The sequence below is a fragment of the Suncus etruscus genome, chromosome 1 (assembly GCF_024139225.1).
Source record: "Suncus etruscus isolate mSunEtr1 chromosome 1, mSunEtr1.pri.cur, whole genome shotgun sequence".
Classification (NCBI taxonomy): domain Eukaryota; kingdom Metazoa; phylum Chordata; class Mammalia; order Eulipotyphla; family Soricidae; genus Suncus; species Suncus etruscus.
In genome coordinates, this window is record NC_064848.1 from 8,182,270 (window position 1) to 8,195,853 (window position 13,584).

General features: G+C 47.4%; 1 protein-coding gene across 1 annotated transcript; it reads right to left on the reverse strand.

Moving 5' to 3' along the window:
• Window positions 1-416: 416 nt before the first annotated feature.
• On the reverse strand, window positions 417-2,193 carry LOC126022052 (glyceraldehyde-3-phosphate dehydrogenase-like). The gene is given in 5 exon segments (XM_049782922.1): window positions 417-543; window positions 971-1,093; window positions 2,017-2,110; window positions 2,113-2,139; window positions 2,142-2,193. Coding segments are annotated over 5 exon segments (423 nt in total).
• Between the last annotated feature and the right edge of the window lie 11,391 nt (window positions 2,194-13,584).

The following is a 13,584-nucleotide window of genomic DNA, read 5'->3' on the forward strand; positions in this document are numbered from 1 at the left end:
AGAACTTTGGCTTTGTTCTAAATGACTTTATGTATTATTAATCCATTAGAAACTCAGTTTTATGATGACAAATTGGAGTAGAGGAGGGTTTATTTTGCATGGTTGAGTTCTGGTATAGAAATATTTGCTATTTGCTTCTTGTTAATGCTTGTAAACAAAGAGTAGTAGCTCTGGTAGCTTGCACTTCACCTTGAGCCCCGAGTTTCTATCAGGGTTTCTCATGAACTACTTGTAGCCTCTGATTTCCACTTTAATTTCTCTTTGAGGGGGCGGGGTGGGGTGCAGTAAACTTCTTTGATGGTGCAGGACAAGATGGGGCTCCCTTGGCCCCTCCCCTTCAGGGATGGAAATGAGTTCAAGAGATTCTCAGTGTGTTGGATGAGCAGGGGAAGGACTCCCCAGCAGCTGAGGCTTCTCTAGCTCTTAGTGCTGGGGGGGCCCTTAAATCTCTTTAGACCTTGATGGACCAGGAGGTCCACTACCCTGTTGTTGTAGCCTAAGTCACTGTCATGCCAGGACATAAACTTGTCAAAATGGTTGTTTTTGTTGTTGCTTTTTTTTTTTTTTTTTTTTTTTTTTGGTTTTTGGGCCACACCCGGCAGTGCTCAGGGGTTACTCCTGGCTATCTGCTCAGAAATAGCTCCTGGCAGGCACGGGGGACCATATGGGACACCGGGATTTGAACCAACCACCTTTGGTCCTGGATCGGCTGCTTGCAAGGCAAACGCCGCTGTGCTATCTCTCCGGGCCCTTGTTGTTGCTTTTTATTTGTTTGTTTTTGTTTTTTGGGGGGGCCACACTTGGAGGCACTCAGGGGTTACTCCTGACTCTGCACTCAGAAATCGCTCCAGGCAGGCTTGGGGGACCAAATGGGATGCCAGGAATCGAACCCAGGCAGGTCTGTCCTGAGTCATCTGCATGCAAGGCAAACACTGTGCTATCTCTCAGGCCCTCAAAGTGGTGGTTATTGAGGGTGATGCCAGCCTCAGTACCAAAGGTGGAAGAGTAGATGCCACTGTAAAAATTGCAGGAGACGACCTGGTTCGTGGTGTAGCCCAGGATGCCCTTACGGGCCCCCCGCAAGGCTCGTTTCACCACTTTTTTCTTTATCTTTTTTCTTTTTTTTGTTTTTTCGGGCTACACCCATTTGATGCTCTGGGGTTACTCCTGACTAAGCACTCAGAAATTGCCCTTGGCTTGGGGGGACCATATGGGACACCAGGGGATCGAATCGTGGTCCTTCCTTGGCTAGCGCTTGCAAGGCAGACACCTCACCTCTAGTGCCACCTCGCCGGCCCTTTTTTTTTTTTTTTTTTTTTTTTTTAATTTTTTGGGGGGTTTGGTTTTGGGTCACACCCGGCAACGCTCAGGGGCTACTCCTGGCTCTACACTCAGAAATCACTCCTGGCAGGCTCCAGGGACCATATGGGATGCCCAGTTTCTAACCACCGTCCTTCTGCATGCAAGGCAAATGCCCTACCTCCATGCTATTTCTCTGGCCCCTTTTCAAATTTTTTTTTGGTTTTTGGGCCACACCAGGTGACACTCAGAGGTTACTCCTGGCTTTGCACTCAGAAATCTCTCCTGGCTCGGGGGACCATATGGAACACCAGGGAATTGAACCATGGTCCATCCTAGGTTAGCATGTGCAAGGCAAACGCTCTACCACTGCTCTGGCCCCTCACCACTTTCTTGATGTTGTATTTGGCAGCTTTCTTCATGAAAGACACTTTGGGCATGGGGATGAGGAAGGTCATGCATGTCAGTTTCCTGTTCAGTTCAGGGGTGACCTTGCCACCTCTGATGAAACTTCTGTGGTTCATGCCCATCATAAATATGGGATGGAGATGATGACTCTCTTGGTGCCTCTTTTCAAGTGAGCCCCAGCCTCCTCCAGATAGATGAAGTCCTCAGTGAAGACCCCTGACATACTCCACACCATTTTCACCTCATTTGATGTTAATGGGGTTTTGCTTTTATAAGATGGTAATGTCCATTCTCTTGGCAATCAGTTTCCCATTCTCAGCCTTGACTGTGCCATTGAACTTGCCATGGGTGGACTCATACTGGAACATATAGACCATGTAGTTGAGGTCAATGAAGAGGTCATGATGGCCACAATGTCCACTTTGCCAGAATTAAAGTAACCAGGTAGCTACTGGGGCCAAATCTGTTCACTCCGACCTTCACCATCATGTCTCCAGGATGCAGCTGGCACTGCACAAGAAGAGGCAGCTTCATGGGGTCGGTGTGATTGCACAGCGGTAGGGCATTTACCTAGCATGCTACCTACCTGGGTTTTATCCTTGGCATCCCATATGATCCCCCAGTCCTGCCAGGAGTGATACTTGAGTGTAAAGCCAGGAGTAATCCCTGAGCACCATCGAATGTGGCCCCCAAACAAAACAAACAAACAAACAAAAAAAGAGGCATCTTCTGTCAAACAGGGAGGAGCAGAGAACCTCCACTTTAATTATTAATGGGGCTAGAATGAAAGAACTATGGTTTATATATAAACTTTAATTTCTTTTTTTGGGGGGATTCACACCTAGCAGCTCTCAGGGGTCACTCTTGGCTCTACACTCAGAAATTGCTCCTGGCAGGCTCGGGGGACCATATGGGATGCCGGGATTCGAACCAGCATCCTTCTACATGCAAGGCAAATGCCTTACTTCCATCCTATCTCTCTGGCCCCTATAATTTTTAATTTTTGTTTGTTTTTTTGGGGGGGGCCACATGCTCAGGGGTTACTCATGGTTAAGCACTCAAAAATTGCCCCTGCTTGGGGGACCATATGGGACACCGGGCATCGAACCGTGATCCTTCCTTGGCTAGCACTTGCAAGGCAGACACCTTATCTCTAGCGCCACCTCTCCGGCCCCTAATTTTTAATTTCTATATTGACCTTCAAGCATTATTTTGTTTGAATCTTCTTTGGGGGATGTGGGGGTTTGGGCCATATCCAGTATTGCTCAGGACTTAAGAGCTTGACTCTGTGCTCAAAGGGCACTCCTGGAGGGGCCTAGGGAACCATATGTGATGCTGGGGATGGCAAGCACCTTAACCCCTGTGCATCTCTCCAGCACCCCCCTCTTCCCACACTGCAAGCTGCTTCCTGAGCTGTATCCATCTGTGACTTCTGTGCAGGGCAGAAATAACATGGAGGGGCCCGGAGAGATAGCACAGCGGCGTTGCCTTGCAAGCAGCCGATCCAGGACCAAAGGTGGTTGGTTCGAATCCCGGTGTCCCATATGGTCCCCTGTGCCTGCCAGGAGCTATTTCTGAGCAGACAGCCAGGAGTAACCCCTGAGCACCGCCGGGTGTGACCCAAAACAAACAAACAAACAAACTAACAAAAAAGAAATAACATGGAGGCCATTGGTGTACAGATAGATGGCTCTGGCTAAGGAAAAGGACCCTGTCATGGGCCTGAAGGCAAGCACACACCCCAGGCATCTGATAGGGACCAGGAAGAGGCCCACTGGTGTCCACAGCCTCCTGGGACCTCCTGGGACCAGGAACGAAGATGTGATGTGACTAAGTGATGTTAAGCTACTTAAGGTGTTAGCATCCAGAGTCAGCCAGGATCTGGGGACTGAGTGATAATTGATGGGCCCTGGCTTTGTTCATCACAAGTCTCAGTTTTCCCATATGTTCAAAGAGGAAATCAGCCTCTGTGATCCCTGAGGCCTCTCCCAGCTCAGCCCAGTGACCTGTGAATCAGAGGTTCTGGGCAAGTGTTGTCTCTTCTCATCCTGTTGCAGCTGCAAATGGAAGAGATTTGCTGCCTCTATCCAGCTTCCTAGGCTTCTTCCATGACCTCTCCAGGCCAGGCTTGTTGAGCTGCATGACCTGACCTGGAACTGCTAGTTTCAAGAGTTCAGATGCCCTTGTGAGTCTCAGCACCTTTTTCCCCCAGAAGTGCTAGTATGTGCTAGGCCTCATAGAGAATGGGCAGAGATGCTTGCTCAGTCCAGGGTGCTGCCCCCTGCTAGAGCCTGGGGACCAGGGGTAGCTGCTGGGCTGTAGCAGATGGCATGATGGGCAGAGGATGAGAGCAGTGGGCAGGAGAATCCTGTAGATGACAAGAAATAAGTCAGTGAGATGTTTTCTTCAAAGTTCAGCAGAGAGGGGAGTGGTTAGCAGCTGGGGAAGTCGAAGTGCTCCAGGAGAGGCAGCTGCACTCTGGAGCCCGCGCAAACACCAGCAGAGATAGTACCTTGGGTTCCAGATGCAAGGAAGGCAGGATGCCAGGGGGCCAGTTGTGGTCCTGCAGGAAAGGTGGCCACGTGTAGGCCAAGGGGCAGGAAAGAGGATTACCAGGTCTTGCAGAGCTTTTCCTGAGGCTGGGAGGAACACATTTGGAAAACTTTATATAGGGGGTGTTTGGGCATGATATATTTTATTGCTGACAAGCTTTGCTGGCATCACAGCTTACTTAAGGAGACTTGAGCCCAGAGATGTGCAGTAGCCAGCCTGAAATCACACAGCCTTTGATCCCATGTCTTCCCCTGGAATCTAAGTCTTGCCTTCATCAGATTTGGAGAGGTCCTGGGGGGAAGCCTGGTCACTATCTGAAATAGAAAAGTAAGCTGGGGCCGGCGAGGTGGCGCTAGAGGTAAGGTGTCTGTCTTGCAAGCGCTAGCCAAGGAAGGACTGAGGTTCGGTACCCCGGCATTCCATATGGTCCCCCCAAGCAGGGGCAATTTCTGAGTGCTTAGCCAGGAGTAATCCCTGAACATCAAACGGGTGTGGCCCAAAACACCAAAAAAAAAAAAAAAAAAAAAAAAAAAGTAAGCTAAGGGGTATCTTGATTTAGCATTGAGCTTCCAAATAGAGAACGTCCCAAACCATAAGGTAGAACAGAATCTATTTATTACTGGAGTGTTTCACACACTGCAAGCACACAAATGTTCACTCTTGCACACAGAACACACATGCACACAAGAACATAAAAGCACACCACGTATTTGCATGTTCATATGCTGGTATGTACACATACACGTCAGGCACCATTTTATTCTAATCAGTCTCTTCCCAGGCTGCCCTAAAACTGAGATGCCCCAGTCTCCCTCCTTTGCTCTCTCATATCACACTTCCACTATGTCCCACCATGTCCATTCATTTGGTGACCACCGAGTATGGAAAGGAGTTTCTGGGCCACATATTCCGGTTGGCCACTGGAGGGCGCTGCAGAACCAGGGATCTGGGCAGTTCCTTTGCTGGAAAGAGTACTTCCTGGTGTCTGATAAAGGAATCAAAAGACTGCAGAGCTCTGATGGCCACACCTCCAGGCTTAGTCTGGGTGAGACCTGTGAGGTTCAGAGTGGTCATTTTCAAGGTCAGAGGTTCCGTAACTACTGGTCCTTTGCAAAAAGCAAACACATACTGCCACCTGCTCCAGTACATAAGCAGTCATACTCACAAGTGTGTACATACATGCACATCATGTTCCGGTTCTGCCTTTCCCTCTTTTCCATGCACAAGGTCAGAGCAGTCTGGGCTGGCCATGACATGGGTTCCGGTTCCACTCACTATCTTATATCATCAAGGTGGCAGGATGGAACCTGGTGGTGTTCAGGCCCGTTGATCTGTGTGCATGTTCCAGAAGTCCAGATGAGGCCCTCTTGCCATCAACAGGCACTTCAGCCATCTGGAGATGACAGTTCCTTTCACCCAAACCTGGCTTTTCTGAAGATGCTTTTGGGCCTATGACAGCTGTAGAGTGTGGAGTGGGCACAAAGGCAAGCTGCAGATAGGGCAGATGGCAAGGCTGTCTTGTCCTCTGAGCTCTCAGTACCACCACAACAGCCTGTGGCCTCAGAACCATGCAAAGGGAGAAGCACTAAGCTGAGCTGGGTGTCAGCAAGCACCAGAACAATAGGTAAATATCAGGGTCCACCTTCTGTACTTCATTGTCATTTGGGGTTTTGTGGGGAGATTGGGGTTAGCAGAGGACCACACTAATGATTAGGGGTTACTCCTGGCTCTGCACTCTGGAATCTGTTACTCCTGTGCACATTCAGGATTAGGGATTACTCCTGCCAGTGCTCATGAAACCATATGGGATGCTAGAGATGGAACCTGGGTCTGCCGTGTACAGGGCAAATTCTATCTGCTGCTGTAATATCACTCTGATCTATCCATTGTCATTTGTATCGTGGGGTCAAAGGCCCACCCAATGACTTGCACTGCCAGGCTTCATGCCACTTTCGGTCGTACAAGGCAATGCCCTACCCAGTGTGCTATATTGCTCTGGTCCCTTGTTATGCTTTTCATTTTCTACCCTATAAAGCTCTGATAAACCTGCATGAATTTTGTAGCTTTTTGGGGCCCATACCCAGCTGTGCTCAGCGTTTACTTCTGGCTCTTTGCTCAGGAATCCTTCCTGGAGGGTTCTTGGGGTATACCATATAGGATGTTAGGGCTCAAAGCTTGTTCAGCCACTTGCAAAGGCAAATTCATTCTCTGTATTATCTCTCCAGTTTTTTGTAGTTTTATTATTTTAAAAAAAAAACAACAAAAAATTGCTATGCAAAAGAAAAATAATAAAGAGTACTAACTGATACTTCTCTGTTTATTTGTTCACTCCTCTTCAGCTTCCTCAATAAAAAATAAATCAAATGCACATCATGTCTAGGATGAATAGAAATGTGTAGGGTTGGGGCAGTATTACAATGGGTAGGGAGCTTGCTTTGCATGCAATCAGCCCGGCTTTGATCCCCAGCATCCCATATGGTTCCTTGAGCCCCACAAGTAGTGATTCTGGAGTATGCAACCAGCAGTAAGCCCTAAGCATAGCTGAGTGTGGCCTAACCCCACTTCCATAAATGTTCAGAGAGGATCTTAAAGATAGTGACAGGTTGTTATGGTCAATTGTGAGAGAGGCCAAGGAGGAGCATGCATTTCTGCTTCCTGATCCATGAATTTCTCTATAGCCCATGTGGGTTTATAATACCATGGGATATAATACCTTGCTTATAACAAAATATTGCTTGTATACCCCTACACTTCATGGGGTTCTCACAGCACATTTCTCTTTTTATTTTTATCCCCCTACACCCAGTGGTGATTGGGGGTTATTTCTGGATCTGCACTCAGTAATCATTCCTGGCAATGCTTAGGGTCCATATTGGATGCAGGAAATTTAACCAGTTAGCAGTGTGCAAGGTCCTACCTTCTGTGTTATCACTTCGGCCCATTGTATCTTTTAAGTCTATGCACTTACAGCCTGGGTTGCTTTCTAAATTATTTTAAAAATTAATTTTAGGGCCCGGAGAGATGGCACAGCGGCGTTTGCCTTGCAAGCAGCCGATCCAGGACCAAAGGTGGTTGGTTCGAATCCCGGTGTCCCATATGGTCCCCCGTGCCTGCCAGGAGCTATTTCTGAGCAGACAGCCAGGAGTAATCCCTGAGCATCGCCGGGTGTGGCCCAAAAACCAAAAAAAAAAAAATTAATTTTAATTAATTTACTAGAAGAGGGTTGGACCACACTTGGAGGTACTTATTCTTGGCTCTGTGCTCAAAGGTCACTACTGGTAGTGCTCAGAATACTGTGATTTTTTTTTTTAATTTTAGGGCCACACCTGGTGATGCTCAGGTATTACTCCCGGCTATGCGCTCAGAAATCGCTCCTGGCTTGGGGGGCCATATGGGATGCCGGGGGATTGAACCAAGGTTCATCCTGGGTCAGCCACATTCAAGGCAAATGCCCTACCGCTGCCCTACCAGTGCTATTGCTCCGGCCCTAGAGCACTGTACTTTTTGACAGGGATCAAACTGGGGTCTAGCACATGTAAGGCAAATACCTTAATATTTGTACTAGATCTTCAGCCCCTGGGTAATGTTTCTAGACTTTTTTTTTTTTTTTTTTTAGTATGTGGCAAAGTAGATTGGATCATACCCATTGGTACTCATCTGCTTCTGGCTCAGTATTTGAGGATCACCAAAGCAGTACTTGAGAGACCATCTGTGGTATTGGGGATCCAATATGGGTTTTCTGCATGCAAGGTATACACTTAAACCTATTTAAAAATATAAACTTTTTATAAAAGGGCAGAAAAGTTTTTTTTGGGGAATTAGAGGAGGAACTTAGCAAAGGAGACGACTACATTTCAAATATGTAAACTTTAAAAAATTATAAAACCATGATTTACCAAGTTGTTCGTAATACAGTTATTTCAGACATACCAATTCCACTACCTGTGTGACCTTCCGTCCACCAATGTCCCAGTTTCCTAGTCTAGCCTACCTCCTTAGCAGGCACAAATAAATTTATTTTATATTGTTTGTGATAACACCAAGGCGAATGGAATTATCAAAACTTTGATCAATAAAAGTCAATTTGTTACCATGTTATATCTCACAGTGGTGTTATTAAAGTTATTGAGGATTTACTGGACTGGTTGATATTAGTGGAGCTTTCTCTACTCCTTTTTCATTCGTTGTGCATTCCAGCCCACTTTTTTTTTTTTTTTCGGTTTTTGGGCCACACCCGGCAGTGCTCAGGGGTTACTCCTGGCTGTCTGCTCAGAAATAGCTCCTGGCAGGCACGGGGAACCATATGGGACACCGGGATTCGAACCAACCACCTTTGGTCCTGGATCGGCTGCTTGCAAGGCAAACACCGCTGTGCTATCTCTCCGGGCCCCCTTTTTTGGTTTTTGAGTCACACCCAGCAGCACTCAGGGGCTACTCCTGGCTCTACGCTCAGAAATCGCTCCTGGCAGGCTCAGGGGACCATATGGGATGCCGGGATTCGAACCACCGTCCGTCTGCATGTAAGGCAAATGCCCTACCTCCATGCTATCTCTCTGGCCCCCCTTTTTTGTTATTGCTGTAAATACCACCTTTCTTCCCTATAGTTTAGTGACTGAAGTGATAGATCAGCGGGTCAGGAGGGCGTTTGCTTCTTATTTAGCCAAGCCAAGTTCAATCCTCAGCATCCCATGTGGTCCTCCAAGCTCTGCCAGGAGTGATTCCAAAGTGCAGAGCCAGGAGTAACCTCTGAGCAGCACTGAATGTGGCCCCCAAACAAATAAACAAACAAAACACTCACACTATGTGAAGGAGTTTGGGAACTAGCTTCAAATGGGTGTGGAGTTATTCCTTGGCAGAAGGGATAGGCATTCAGGTGAACTTACAGCTGACTAGCTTTGGGGGGTCTCACTGTCTTGGGGCACACTGTCCCTGCTGAACACAAATTAGTCATCAGCTTTCCTGAGAGGCTTTTTTTGTATTATATAAATGTCATCCTTTTTTTTTTTTTTTCTTCTTCTTTTTGGGCCACACCCTGTGATGCTCAGGGGTTACTCCTGGCTATGTGCTCAGAAATCGCTCCTGGCTCAGGGGTCCATGTGGGACATGGAGGGTTGAACCGAGTTCGTTCTGGATCAGCTGCTTGCAAGGCTCTACCGCTGCGCTATGGCTCCGGCCCCTATAAATGTAATATTTAATTACTATTTACTTTTAGCCCACTTCTAAAGGTTAAGAGTGATTTCTGAGCACAGTAAGTAGCCACTTATTGCTGCCGGGTGTGGCCCAAAAGCAAAAGAAAACAAACTAAAAAAGATAGCTCCATTCTCAGCTTTCCCTATGTCCTGTTCTTCCCCAGAGATAAATGGGATCCTCCTATATAAGGAGGGAAACACAGGAAGACAATGGATTTCAAGGTGGTGAGGAGCAAATAGTAGGCAAGAAAAAAAGTTCTGAGGTTTTTTGTGTTTGTTTTTGTTACACAGCAAGCTCAGGGATTACTCTTGGCTCTGCACTCAGGAATTATTTCTGGCAGGATCCGGGACCACCTGGGATGCTGGGGATCGAACTCTGGTCAGCCACATGCAAAGCAATACCCTCTCCACTGTATACTATTGCACCGGCTTACAAAGTTCTGAGGTTTAGCCAAATTTGGAAAGCAAGTTATCAATCCATTGATTGATTTTTGGGCCATACCTGTTGCATTAAATAATTAACGATGGGACTGGATGGCGATGGATGGAGGCCTTTGTGCTTAGGCCCCAGCCACGTGGCTTCATCCCCCATCTAGCTGGCGGGTTCCAGGCCCAGGTGAATGGCGTAAACAGACTCACTCACAGGCAGGCTTCAGGAAGCATCAACTTTATTCATGCCCTATTCACCACATGTGTGTGGCCTACTCATAACCTTTTAAGCACAGCAATACTTTGCTAGCCCTGCGTCTTATCTCCTGTTAGCCATTTTCCCTTTGGGCTCCATAGACCCACCCATTTCTGGGAGGGGTCTTGGGAACCGGATAATAGGTGGGTCTCAGATAGGTACCCTACAATACCCACTTGTATTCAGAGCTTACTCCTGGCTCTGTACTCAGGAATTACTCCCAGTGTGGTTTAGAGGGACCCAATATTGTGCTGTGTCAGCCATGGGCAAAGCAAATCTCTACCCAATGTCGTATCACTCTGGCTTCTCTAGTCAAGTTTATATAAACCACTGGATCAAACTTTTCTTTAAATAACCCTGCAGGGAAAAAGAGTCCTTTGGATCTGTGATCTGGAATAGCAGTCACCTCATGAACAGTCTCTGGGGCCAAAGTGATAGCAGGTAGGATGCTTGCTTTCACATGGCTGACCTGAATTCAACATTTGGCTTCCCATATGGTCCCCTGAGCATCATTAGCTGTAATTCCTGAACGAAGAGCCAGAGTAATATTTGAGCCCTACTATGTGTGGCCCCAAAACTAAACCAAACCCAAACAAAACTTCGTGAACAGTTTTCTACTGCTCTGTTTGTGGTGGCAGTAGCCACTCTGGAGCTCCCCAACTCCCCATCACACTCCCTTTGCTCAAGTCTCAAACCTATCACAGTCTCCTGTGACCCTACCTTGGTTTAACCTTACCCTTTAACCTTTACTCTTTAACCTTTGACTTTTGACCTTTTCCCTGCCTGTTTATTCCCAGCCTCTCTGAGTACTGATTTAGCATCTTCCTGGCTTGGGGCTGGCCTCACACCTACCTGCTGAGCGAGTGTTCTGGGAACATCTAACACCTGGGATGCTCATGGCATCTCTCACCTGAAGCCCTTGCCCCATATCTGTCATTACACAGAACTCACTCTTGCTCTTCCCCTTCTTGACTGCCCAAGTCCATCTCACTAAAAATACTGTGAACCCAGGGTTCCCCCAGAACTCCACACATTGATATTTAGAGTGCCTGTCCCCACCTTGATTAAGATTCAGAGCATTTTGGGCTGGAGAGATAGCATGGAGGTAAGGCGTTTGCCTTTCATGCAGAAGGTCATCAGTTCGAATCCGGCTTCCCATATGGTCCTCTGTGCCTGCCAGGAGCAATTTCTGAGCATGGAGCCAGGAGTTTCCCCCGGAGCACTGCTGGGTGTAACCCAAAAACCACACACACACACACACACACACACACACACACAAAAGGCAAAAAGATTCAGAGCATTTTGTCCCCATTTGCCGTAATCTTTCCTTCTCTGCACAACGCACAGCACAGCCTTGTGCTTGACCACAGTGCTCTGATGCTAAGATCCAATTTAGCTGTTTCCCTGCCAGAGAATTCTTCAAGGCAGAAACAGTGTTTGTCAGCTTTGTCTGCACCTCAGTGCCTGGCATATGGTAGGCATTCCATTAAAGGGTTGGTGGGCTCACTTGTACAAACATCAATCTTTCCTTTCCTACCTCCCCTTCTGGGCCACTTGGGGTGTTAAAACTCTAGCTACCTGTGGGAAGAGGGAACACATCCCCATGTGGTGAGAGCAGGCAGCTATCTCCTGGGACTTGAGGGACCCTTGAAGAAGATGAAAGCAGCTAGGGTGCTCTGGTATTGACTCCCTGCTGCAAAACGAGGAGGTACTTGTGGTTCCTTTTAATTCTGTGAAACTGTGTGTGTGTGTGTGTGTGTGTGTGTGTATGTGTGTGTGTGTGTGTGTGTGTGTTTGGGTCACACCCAATGGCTCTCAGGGGTTACTCCTGGCTCTATGCTCAACCAGGCATGGGGAACCATATGGGATGCCGGGAATTAAACCACCGTCAGCCCTGGGTTGGCGGAGTGCAAGGCAAACACCCTACCACTGTGCTATCTCTCTGGCCCCTCTGTGTCATCTTCTCCTCCACTTTCCATGCTTTTCACTTTTCTCCTTTCACTCCAAAGAGACAGATGACTTAGAAAAAAGCAAATGAATCAGAAATAGGGAAAGCAAAACAAGTGAGAGAATAATTAGCCAACTTATTATTCAACCGTATTCCCTGGGACCTGAAGCCAGAGTGGCCATACCCATTAGCCAGCAGAGCTCTGGAGACAGGTAATGGACACTGTCCACAGATTGCTCCGTGTGGGGCCAGACAGGCCAGGAACTAAGGTTTGGTCAGGGGCCTCTGCCAGATATCCTGGAGGGAGGGAGGGAGGCCAGAAGGGCACTGAAAGGGACAGGACAGGCTCACTGACTTGTTTATCTCCACAGGCTGAACTCTGAAAATGTCACAGTAGATAAGACAAACTCCAGGGAGGACAGATATTAGAGCCTGAGGACTGGAGTATGGTGACAGGGGTGTGGGGACCTGCTTTCTTTGGCAGCTGTCCCCAAGCCATCATCTGACCTTCCCAGAAAGGGCCTAATGGCCTTCCCCTGCTTAGCCCAGAGACTCCTGGAATAAATCAGGAGTAAAGGCATAATGCTAATGCCTCATGGTTTACTCCACTTGTCATCTGTTTGCTTTCTTTGAGTATTTTTTCCAGCCTCTTCTGCTGTATTGAGGTGTTATGCAGCTCATCTTCTAGCTCACTGATTTTGTCCTCAGTGGCTTTTATTCTGCTGGTGAGGCTTTATAGTAAGGTCTTAATTCCAACTACCATGCTTTTTAGGCCTAATATTTCTTTTCTTTTCTTTTTTTTTTTAGGCCTGATATTTCTGTTTGAAGTTTTCTCATTTCTACTCTCATATCCTCTTGAGTCTTTTGTTTTTTGTTTTGTTTTGTTTTTGTGTTTTGGGTCACACCTGGCGGTGCTCAGGGGTTACTCTGACTCTGCACTAAGAAATCGCTCCTGGCAGGTTTGGGGGACCATATGGGATGCCAGGATTTGAACCACCATCTGTCCTGGATTAGCTGCATGCAAGGCAAATGCCCTACCACTGTGCTATCTCTCCAGCTTCCTCTTGAGTATTATGAGCTGTCCGTTCCATGGTTTCTTTAAGTTCTTTGAACGTTCTTAACATTTTCTCTTTAAATCCACAATCAGTGCTCCTCTGGTAACTAGAGGGTCCCTGGCTATCAGTGCCTCGCTGAGCTAAGGAGGTGTGTGTGTGTGTGTGTGTGTGTGTGTTTGTGTGACTACTTCAGGGGCCTAAAAGCTCCTCCTAACCAAGAAGGAAGGAAAGAGGGAAGATTTCAAGGTCATTCCCACCAAATGGCTTCAGCCCTGCCTCACCCTGACAGTGATGTAAGCTGTTAACCTGTTAATGATCAACCAACCAATTCACTCTGGGAGGCTGCGGCTTTCTTCCTTAATCTTTGTTCTTCAGCTAGGCAGAAGGACCCAGACAACTTCACTTCTCTTGGCCCCACAAATTGTCCTCAGGGGAGATGGAATTGCA